Here is a 10,000-nt window from a genome sequence, read left to right as displayed (position 1 = left end):
GGTGAATAGTGGTGCGGGACGATGTGGTGGTCTCTGATTGGCTGACGGGGCTCTCAAGTTTACAGTGTGAGTCTCAAATTCACTGTATTCAGACCTCGATAGGTTCAGATGCAGAAAGCAGCATAGACACTGTGACACGAGAAGCGCTGACCGAAGCGTCCTCAAGAGCAGACCTGAGAGGTTCGGCTTCTTACTCTTCTTCTGTCTTGCTGAAGATCAGCTCTGCTGTGGCCTGCAGCCGATCGGAGGCGAGGTTTGACCTCAGCTTCTGTTCTTCACTTGGACGCGATCAGGTCCATCAGGTTTCTGTCAGGTGTGCTCCAGGCAAAACGCACTTATGAATATTCAAAATTCACCTTTGTGAAAAAGAAGTGTGCTCATGCTATTGAATGTGGACGTGCAGTTTAAGACAAAGCTGAAAGTACACTTTTTAAACTATATTTAAATTAATTCTTCTATTGCTCATACAGTAAACTAAAAAGTAAAGGAAAAGCATTACATTTGATGTTTGTCGGTGCAGGATTGTAAAAATTGCTAGTTTCATACTAGTTTCAAGCTATGATGCATTTAATTACCAATTATTAATAATATGCAGTTATGTTTATGTGAAAACGTTTGATTTTAAAAATTACACTTAAGTGCGAATTAAAAGTTCTTATGACTCAAATTATGTACGGTGTGCTGTAGTGTGCTTCTTCTGCACAATGACAAAGCAATGAATTTTTATCTTCCAAGCCTTCATGTGAGGAACAGGCCTACATTTAGACCTTAGACATAGTTAATGACGTGATTTTTAGACAGTCTATCACTCTGATAGACCTTTTATTCCCAGGAAATCCTTTAGAACGTCACTGTATAATGACCCGCCGTATATTTGACTAGGAGCTCAGCTGTCCCTTATGCTATGCAAAACATCCTTCAAAACAAGAAAAACACTTTTTGAGTTGATCTTATGAAAATCTAAGGGTGTGTTCAACACTGTGTGACTTTAGTCTAACCATGAGAGTACTCCTTTAAGCCCGAAAGACAGGCTGTATGTAAAGCTGGTCCTAAGTGTCTCTGTCCCTCTGTGTGTCCAGATCCGGTCCATGCAGGCGTCTCTGGAGGCTCTGGAGAGCGCGGTACTCGGCGTCAGGACTGATCTGGAGCGCACTGGCCGAGCCGTGCAGACGGGAGAAGACAACACCCGGCGGCTGGAGGACACGCTCCAGAAGCTCCAGAGCGATGTCTCCCAGGAGCTGAGGCAGGCTGTCCAGGAGGTGAAGGGGACGCGGGAGCAGGATGCCTCGTCCCTGGAGGAGCGCCTGTCCCAGCTGAGCCGCTCCACGGCTGAGGCCTCGGTGCAGCAGAGCCGCTTCCAGAGCGAACTACAGGAGCTCAGGGCCCGTGTGGAGAAGCAGGACGCCCCGGCAGACCTCCGGCAAGAGCTGACGGCCCTCGGCGGCACCGTGGAGCGTCTGAGCACCGCCAGCGAGGTGTCCGAGGGGAACACGGCCGTGCTGCGTGAGCACATCGCAGCAGTCAGCGCCGAGCTGCAGACCAGGAACAAGGAGGTGGCGTCTGTGTCCGAGGACGTGGAGGCTGTGAGGACGCTGCTGCAGAGCGCCGTCGGGAGCCTCCGGGACGAGGTGTCCACGGCCAGAGCCAGTGCTCAGAGCGCCTCCGACCACATCCAGAGCCTCGCCGACCGGCTGGAGATGAGCACCACCGCCCTGCAGAGCCTAGAGACCCAGACCCGAGAACAGCTGAGCCAGCTGGACAAACACAGAGAGGACGCCGAGGTCCGGCTGAAGAGTGTGGAGGAGAGCCAGGAGGCCGCTGTGTCCTCGCTCACGGAGCAGACCAACAGACTGAACGCTCTCGAGGCCGAGCAGCAATCTCTCCGGCGCTCACTGGACGACCACAAGACCAGTGCAGAGAAACAGAGCCGGGCGCTGAGAGACGGTCTGGAGGAGCTGCAGGCCAGAGCTTCTGAGGCCCAGGAGCTAGAGAGAGAACCTGAACGTTTAGATTAGCGGGGTTCAGGAGGGTGGAGGGCTGTGGGTGGTGGAAAGGTCAAAGCTCTTGATCAGAGCACTGAACTGCTGTTTCTTCGGGCGACACGTACCTGCACTGTAGTTTGTAGATGTTGTCCAGGGTTTTTGGTCATTTCAGACACACTTCTGAACTCATCACGATTGTAGTTGTTTTCCAATAAAATGTTTAAAACTCTTCCAAACTAGCGTGTTAATGCCTTCACCTAATCAAATCATCCATGACACACCTAGAAATACACGTATAATAAATAAATGGGAATAGTAGGGTAGCATTTTAAAACATTTCTATATTTTAGTAACACCTTCCATATAATTATGTTGGTTTAATTGGTTAGTCTTGTAAAGTTTAAGGTGACACAAAGCAAGCACTGATCAATGAAAAATCTACCAAAACAACTGTGAAAGACATTTTAATACATTTTTGTGTCATTGAAAAACCCAAATGGACAGTCTTAATAAACACAGATCCACGACTAAAACTGATTTCAACAGAATGATCTGTAGATCTGGACGGGTCATGTCACTGAACCAAAACACATCAAGATTGAAGCTGTTTTCCAATGAAACATTTCAAACCCAGTAAAAATCAGTAAAATAAGAATATTAATTCACCATCAGAACATTTGACTTTTGAATACTACATTTGAAAAAATATATTTCTTTCACAAATCAGGGTTTTTTTTTGTAATGATGAGAGAATTTCTGGATTTATTAAATTACATTTCTGAATGCATTTCATGTCATTTTGTTTACTAGAAAACATCACATACAGCAGAGATTCCCTCGGGAGATGACAACCATTTGGATGAAAACTTAGATCATGGTAGTCCAAAAAAACGGCCCTGAGATCACAGAAACACTGTCAGAGGTTCATGACTGCTTATTATAGAAATTAATAAATACATGTCTGAATCGGAGTCAAACATATGCTTTCAGAGTATTTGTGGATATTCTAGAAATGAAAGAGAACCATTCCTCTAAACATACAGCAAACAAAGACATTACTGAGAAATAATTACATTGTAAATGTCATTCAAAGAAATACAACAAAAGCAGGTTTTTAATGAAATGCTTTAAATCGCCGAAGTTTGCTGGGTTTTCAAAATAATAGCAACCGATATACTCAGAATAAAGGCTTGTTCAGATGTGATTCATCACTGAAAGATCCCTACAGAGCTGCTTCTTAAACCGCTCATCAGCTCAAACATTTCACATCAATAGTTTGTTCCTGTAAGTCGGACCAGCTTCGGCTGGTGTTAGACGGACCTGCGCTCCTCCTCTCGACTCATCAGGTCTTCAGCCAGCAGGCCGATCCTCAGCGTCAGGTCGTCCAGTGTGGGCTGGATGCCCGCCAAGTCCTGCCTGAGGGAGAACACCTTGGGCTTGAGATCGTTGGCGAAGGCGGCGGTCTTCAGCAGCTTGGCCTGACCGCTCTCCAGCCCCAGGATCCTCTGGTCCAGCTGCCGGTGAGCGTCGGAGAGCTGCTGAGCGAGGGCCGAGGCCTGCTCCAGCCGCTGGACGCTCCGGTCGGCCGTGCTCCTCAGTGCAGAGACCCGGTCAATGCTGGCCGCCAGCAGGTCGCCGACGCGCCGGACCATCATCTTCTCCGTCTGGGACACCTTCTCCTCCAGCGCCTGGGTCTGGTTGCGCAGCAGCGCCGCCTCGCCCTCCAGCCCCGCCATGCGCCGCACGTCCGTCCGGATGGAGGACAGTCTGGAGGCCAGGCCGCTGGAGAGCTGCTGCTCCGCGTCCTCCACGGCCCGGGAGAGAGCGCTCAGGTCCAGCTGGAGCTGCCGCTGCTGGCCCCGGAGCCTGGAGAGACCCTCCCGGAGCTCAGACGCCTCCGTCTGAGACACGCACTGAGAGGAGACAGACACAGCTCTTACTTCATCAGACGAACGGGAGCAGACGAGTTATTGGGCTGGAATCTTGCTAAATATTGAGAAAACCTCCTTCGAAGTTCTTAGCAATGCATACGAAGATTTGATAGGAAACATGATCTTTACGTAATATCCTAATATCCTGCAGAAAAACCATAACTTAAATGCATCGAAAGAATTCAGTTTTATCTCAGCACCGAAGTTTCCTCTTCAAACCTGTTCACCAAGAAGCTGAGAGCGACGAGAGGGAGAGCTGTGATTGGCTGAGGAGAACCACCATACTCAAACAACAACACAGTCCCAGTCGAACTCAGGCTTTAAAAATGTTATAATTAAACCGCTTTTAAAAAGTAAATGTTGCCATATTCACATAAAGATCTCGAAATGTTACAACCAAATGACAAAAATGTATTTAAATAGCTTTCAAGATATAAATGCTGCCATTTTCAGAGATTTTGGTTTTTGAATTTTTTTATTATATAAAAGGGAAATTGCACAGCAAGACACGTGTAGTGCGAATGTAAACATTTAGATTTATTAAACATTGGACTTTTTGGAATGAGGTAATGTAAGGCTAGTCTATCTTTATGTAAAAACATTTTCATGATTAACTTTAAAAGACTGTAACCGGCCCCAGGTTCAATACAAACATTTGTGTCACGAGGTTGATTACTATAGACAAAATAATAATAATAATAATAATAATAATAATAATAATACAAATAAAAACAACATGACAAGGGTTTTCAAGCATCGAAACAGTAAGTGTGACGCAGCTCCGAATTGTTGTTGTTTGGCAATACATTAAAAAAATATCATTTTTTCCCATGACTTCAGTTATATTCAAGAATTTAAAACGCAATAAAATCTAGTATGTACTTATTCTTTCGTGTGCTTTAATACGTACGGTTCAGAAGGACTGAATGACCATAGATTCTGACATTTTATTCTCCTTGAACTTATTTAAAAGGAGACTCCTTCCATTTAACGTTTAACTGTTCTCCTGTACAAACTAGGACTGGCTGAACAAACACTGATTTCTCGATTCTTATTTTTACTAAATAAATCCCAAGAACCAATTCATCGTCAAAATTAGAGCACCTCCCGTCCAATAAAAAGCCATATATGCTTTGTTACTTCTGATACATCTCGGGTGTCAGTTTCTTACCGTTTTGCTAGAGATTAAATGTTTGTTTTTGAAACGGCAAGCACGCATCAAATAAACATCGAGAAACGTCCTGAAATATTTCCCGTAGCGTCACAGTGCGCACGTCGTCCGGCGGTAGGAGTCAGTCCCCGAGCTGCGCTCCGCTCACGTGTTCCTCGGCGCTCCGCACCCGCTCCTGCAGCTCCTCCAGCCGGCCGTAGGTGGCGCTGAGCCGCGCGCCGAGCCGGAGCACGGAGCGGACGGCGTCCTCGGCGGCGGGGAGGTGTGTGCGGACAGGAGCGCGGCTGTCCAGACGCCCGCGGAGCTCCAGACCCCGCTCCTCCAGACGCCGCAGCTGCCGCAGGAGCTTGGAGACGGCGTCGTCGCTCCAGTCCAGCCGGTCGCTCAGCCGCCGGGCGTCCTCCTCCTCGCTGCGCTCCAGCGCCCGGCCGTTCCTCGCCGTCCCGTCCTGCACCTCCTGCAGCCGGCGGCTCAGCGCCTGGAGGAGCGCCTCGGCGTCATTCAGCTGCTGCGCCACGCTCCCGTGAGCGGCCCGCGAGCGCCTCCGCAGCTCCTCCGGCTCAGGGCTCCGCTGCGCCTCCGTCAGGCTCCGTGCGCGCTCCGCCAGGGACCGCAGGAGGAGCTCGGACGCCTCCTGCTCCGCCCGCAGCGCCGCCCAGGACTGGAGCGCGGAGCTGACGGAGGACGAGGAGGCCTGCAGCTGCAGCACAACACACCGCGTCAGCACACACTCCACCCGCAGAGCTCCGGCGACCAGACCTACGCACTGTTTATCATGATAATAACTCACTGAGTCCGGGGGTTTTTTAAGACTTCGGCGTTCGCGTGTACGATGCTCTGAATCAACACCTCTTGCTACTTATGCACCAAAATAAAAAATTGCACCGACTTTTTTGACGGACGAAGGCTTCGGAGGCATTTATTCTTTAACTTTAGCACTAATGTTCTACGAATGCGCAAGACGTCACTGTTTTCAAAGACTGTAATGTAATGTACCGTTTCCAAAAAAGTACACCCTGAAACCGTTTTCTAAGCGTTGCATCCCCAATTTGCCGCCGTTGTGCGCAAAAAGACAAAATTGATAAACGTTTGTTGAGTGAAGGTCCCGAAGCATTCGGTAAATAACATTCAGTTAAGTCTTTTCCATTTCATTTAAGATTTCTATTTAGTTACACTGCTGTCTAATGTTTGAGATAATTAGAACTGTGTAAGGTCTTATAATGCGTTATAAAGCGGTTTAAATTTTTATTTAGTAAGGGCCCTTTAAATTGATCAGATGCGATTGTAAATGTGTTATTATTATTATACTGTTTTGAGCATCATAATGAAAGTTTATCGGAGCGAAACACAGTAAAAGTGAAATACTACAACTGTAATTTATTTCTGTGATCAAAGCTGAATTTTTAGCATCATTACTCCTGTTTTTATGAAACACTGACTAGATTGTTTTAACGCTTTTTCCCATTACTTGCAATTTTCTGATTGTCAACTTATTTATTTTTATAGAAAATGATGTAAAAGTTTGTGAAACTGAAAACTAATCACTTTTTTCACACAAATAAAACCAGACAAACAGTAAGCTCGCCTTGGTCTCCCTCAAGAAAGGCGTGCAGCGAGTGAAGTACAGACCTCCAGAGACACCGCGGAGAGCGTCTCCTCCAGCCCGCGCAGGCGCTCGTACTTCTGGGAGATCTCCGCGAGCGTCGCGCTCTGCTGGACGTGCAGCCTGCGGGGGACAGAGACACGTTAGAGCTCGGGCAGCGGCTCGGCGGCGGAGTCCGCGCGCGTTTCGACGCTCACCATGTGATGAAGAGACACAGCGAGAGACACAGCAGACTGACGCAGAGCCTCGCGTCGGGGCTGAACGCCACCGAACGCCCCTCGTCCTCGCTCCGCCGCCGCCGCCGCTTCTCCCCGTCCTGCGGCTTGCTCGCGCTCTTCTGCCGCTGCATGACTCGTGAAGACGGGGCTCTAGAGGAAAGCGGAAGTCATTCTGCTCGAGGAGTTTGAGGAGTTTCTCTCGTCAGCTGCTGAAGCCGCCACGCAGCCGTTCCGCTGAAAGCCAATCAGAGCGAGGCGAGGACCGACGTCACGGGGTGGGCGGCGCCTGTGCGAGTCTAAATAATAATGATGCCGTTTTAACTTTCTACCGTTTGTGATTATTTTAGTATCTATTAAAGCTAAAAAAATTACAACTGCATTGCTTTAAATTACTTTTGCTGAAATGACACGCAAACAGCGATGTCACGTGATACCTGTTATTTTTCTCAGCGCTGGCCAGAACTGACCAATCGCAGTTGAGTGTGGATTATTATTTTTTTAAATAATTTTACTTATTTACACAGGCATATCAGAAAGTAAATCACTGTAAGTAGTTAGTTTCTGGTACACAAATATCGGTAATAAATCAAACGGCACTTGGAGATATGAACGGAAGCGGGAAACGTTTGGCGCGAGGCTCCGCCCATACAGTTTTAAAGCAATAGTACATATTAAAAAAAATAATTATAATAAATAAAGCTTTTATACTTAATAATTGAAAAAAAAATACGGTTTATTCATATCCAGCAGTTTCACTTTCAAATTTTGATTATTGATGTAAATGATTAGAACAAGATTTACAACCATTTCTTTTTGCATTCTGACAGATTCTAGCTAAAAGTGAACACAACACCTCAGTTTCTTACCAGATCTGATCTTTATTGAGTTATACCAATTTATTCCATAAATCACCCACAGCGTTTAATAACCCCTACGTTAAAGGACAGAGCAAGATAAACCATAATAGATACCATAAACAAACTTAGATAATAATAAGGCAATGAGATGAATAAGGCTTCATGTGAACGATTGTCACGTTTGTAGTGTGCGTCTTCACATACGCAATGCTACATTACACATCATATAAAGCTCTTCAATGAGAACAGCATCTCGCGAGCGTCCTCTTTCTTCACGAATGTAAACAAACACATCTGTAGCAGAAATATAGTGCAATCTGAGCCACGGAGTGCAAACTTTCACCTCAAATAAACAAAGGTTTCGTTCCCCAAGTGATCAAGCGACGACTCAAGCTGACATTAAACCCGATCCCAGTCATACCCACGAATGCTGGATGGATATATATAATATACAGAGAGGACGGAAGGAAGGACTCTTCGGGACTTCAGGTGCTGTAGCGATCCTGCAGGGAAAGAACACAACGTCCAGAGCTCATCCATACAGACCAATGGGTTAGTTAAGGGTTAGTTAGCGCAGGCACTGACCTGCAGGGTGGACACGACTCCGCTGGCCATGACCGACAGCTTCCCGGCGACCGAGCGCACGCCGCTCTTGAACTGCGTCATGTCGGGAACGGCCGGCAGGACCTTGCTCAAGCCGTACGAGCCGCCGGACGCCGCTGAGACACACAAAACAAGGTGTTACACGCAGTGTCCGTCTTCAACGCAGCGCATTACAATATTGAGTTGCTCACTGAAAAAGTAACTACTTGCATTACTTTGAAAAGTAATCCAAAAGTAATCCGATCCCAGGAAGCGAAGCCCATACTCTAATTAATCACGCACCTGCGGATTTCTTCTGCTCGTCGAACAGATCGGCTGAACTGATCGCTGAACTGCCCGAGAAATTCTCCAGCCGCGCTCGAACCTCGTACTGCAATCCAACAAACACACACAGACCAAAGTGGGTCGAGGTTTAGGTAGGCCTGAGATTTCAGATAGATGCTGATAACATGATTAGCATGCTGTGAACATGATATTAGCACGGTTAGCATGTTGATGATCACGTTTCCAGCACGATTTTGAGCATGATTATCGTGTTTATTACATGATTAACAAGTTAGCATTTGCTAGCACGGTTCTAATGTGATTAGAAAATCTGCAAAAAATTTTCTAGCGCGAGAAACACGTTAATAACATGTTAGCAAATTTGCAATGCAATTAGCACGTTGTTAGCAAGTTTCATGTGATTAGCACATGATTAGCATTTTATTAGCATGTTGCCAACAAGATCATCATGGTGTTAGCCTGTTTTTAGCATAAATAGCACGTTGCTAGCGTGATTAGCATGTAGTAACCATGTTGCAGTGTTGCCAAGTCCTCGGTTTTCCTGCCGAATCGGGCTGCTTTACCGCAGGTTGATTTTCTTGTTTTAAAAACGCATGTTTTTTGGTTTGAAAGCTTATAAAAACATTTGCTTTTTGTTAAGCTGTTTTACTGGACTCCTTGTCACGCATCAGCTTCTAGACATTGTTCTGTTTTTTGTTATAAGTCAGACTTGACAAGGAGGCAGCTTGGGCGGGGTTTCAATTGCACATTTATTTTCAACCCAATGTAACGTCACCTCGGAGTTGTCCTGCTTCCCGAAGAACATGTCTGATGAAATGGCTTTGGCGTGTCCGAACTTCCTTTGAGCGTCGTCCGAGACGGGCTGCGTCTCCGTCCTCCTCGCCGAGGCCCTGCCAGCACAGAAACACAGAGTCACTCACACGCCAGCAGAGTTACGAGCGCAGGGTGCGGTGCTTCTTCTGACCTCTCGACAGGGTCCAGGTAGACGTCGGTCTGCTTCGCCGCTGCCGTCCACTGAGAGAAGAACCGATCCGACGCCCCGTCGTCTTCATCCAGGAGCCTGTGAGAAGAGGGACACGCTCGTGAGCACAGAGCGGGAGACTCGGAAAGAGCCTCAGGAACGAAGAGCCACCTGGAGGAGAAGCGCCGGTGCTCCTGCTGCTCCTCGTCGTCGTCCTCCTCCTCGTACACCCTCCTGCTGGAGGAGCTCAGCGCCGGAGACTCCTGCTGGATCATCTGCATGTCCTCCATCACCGAGTGAGACAGGCCGCTGGACAACACACACACACACACACATCACGCTCCGCCCACACACATACGTCACTGGACGAGCGAGAGCTGACCTGCGTC

General features: G+C 47.4%; 3 protein-coding genes across 7 annotated transcripts in view; 1 reads left to right on the top strand and 2 right to left on the bottom strand.

Moving 5' to 3' along the window:
* ckap4 (cytoskeleton associated protein 4) overlaps positions 1-2,218 on the top strand; it is a 2,919-nt gene extending 701 nt beyond the window's left edge. The window contains exon 2 of the mRNA XM_043237349.1: positions 1,080-2,218. Coding sequence (XP_043093284.1) covers positions 1,080-2,015 — 936 coding nt within the window. The 3' untranslated portion in view covers positions 2,016-2,218. The remainder of the gene's footprint in view (positions 1-1,079) is intronic.
* A 212-nt stretch (positions 2,219-2,430) lies between these two features.
* LOC122343091 (IKBKB interacting protein) lies at positions 2,431-7,207 on the bottom strand. Of its 2 annotated transcripts, none has more exons than XM_043237415.1 (3): positions 6,885-7,193; positions 6,714-6,810; positions 2,431-3,895 (listed from the first exon to the last, which is right to left on the bottom strand). In XM_043237415.1, exons 1-3 carry the CDS (start codon positions 7,034-7,036, stop codon positions 3,293-3,295), a joined length of 852 nt encoding a protein of 283 aa, XP_043093350.1. In that variant the 5' UTR covers positions 7,037-7,193; the 3' UTR covers positions 2,431-3,292. The 2 variants fall into 2 exon arrangements, with proteins under 2 accessions (XP_043093350.1, XP_043093351.1); XM_043237416.1 differs by lacking the exon at positions 2,431-3,895 and adding an exon at positions 3,920-5,784 and having other exon boundaries at positions 6,885-7,207.
* A 556-nt stretch (positions 7,208-7,763) lies between these two features.
* The window catches only part of LOC122343023 (ADP-ribosylation factor GTPase-activating protein 3-like), a 5,997-nt gene continuing 3,760 nt past the window's right edge, over positions 7,764-10,000 (bottom strand). For 3 of the 4 annotated variants that reach the window (XM_043237296.1, XM_043237298.1, XM_043237299.1), the window contains exons 10-16: positions 9,994-10,000; positions 9,783-9,920; positions 9,615-9,710; positions 9,426-9,540; positions 8,648-8,735; positions 8,348-8,481; positions 7,764-8,265 (exon numbers count right to left, since the gene is read on the bottom strand). The exon at positions 9,994-10,000 is cut by the window's right edge and continues 125 nt beyond it. In XM_043237296.1, coding sequence (XP_043093231.1) covers positions 8,248-8,265; positions 8,348-8,481; positions 8,648-8,735; positions 9,426-9,540; positions 9,615-9,710; positions 9,783-9,920; positions 9,994-10,000 — 596 coding nt within the window. In that variant the 3' untranslated portion in view covers positions 7,764-8,247. Of the gene's footprint in view, positions 8,266-8,346; positions 8,482-8,580; positions 8,736-9,425; positions 9,541-9,614; positions 9,711-9,782; positions 9,921-9,993 lie in introns of those variants that run through there. The other variant, XR_006250668.1, reaches the window with a different exon arrangement.

This window comes from Puntigrus tetrazona, chromosome 4 (assembly GCF_018831695.1).
Source record: "Puntigrus tetrazona isolate hp1 chromosome 4, ASM1883169v1, whole genome shotgun sequence".
NCBI lineage: Eukaryota > Metazoa > Chordata > Actinopteri > Cypriniformes > Cyprinidae > Puntigrus > Puntigrus tetrazona.
The sequence above is the reverse complement of the archived record's forward strand: the minus strand, read 5'-3'. Positions and strand labels throughout refer to the sequence as shown.

Coding starts and splice junctions, on each gene's coding strand:
- LOC122343091 (XM_043237415.1), bottom strand. CDS start 7,036: ATGCAGCGGCAGAAGAGCGCGAGCAAGCCGCAGGACGGGGAGAAGCGG. Junction 6,811..6,884: donor CTGTGTCTCTTCATCACATG/GTGAGCGTCGAA, acceptor TGTCCCCCGCAG/GCTGCACGTCCAGCAGAGCG. Junction 3,896..6,713: donor TCTCCGCGGTGTCTCTGGAG/GTCTGTACTTCA, acceptor GTCTCCTCTCAG/TGCGTGTCTCAGACGGAGGC.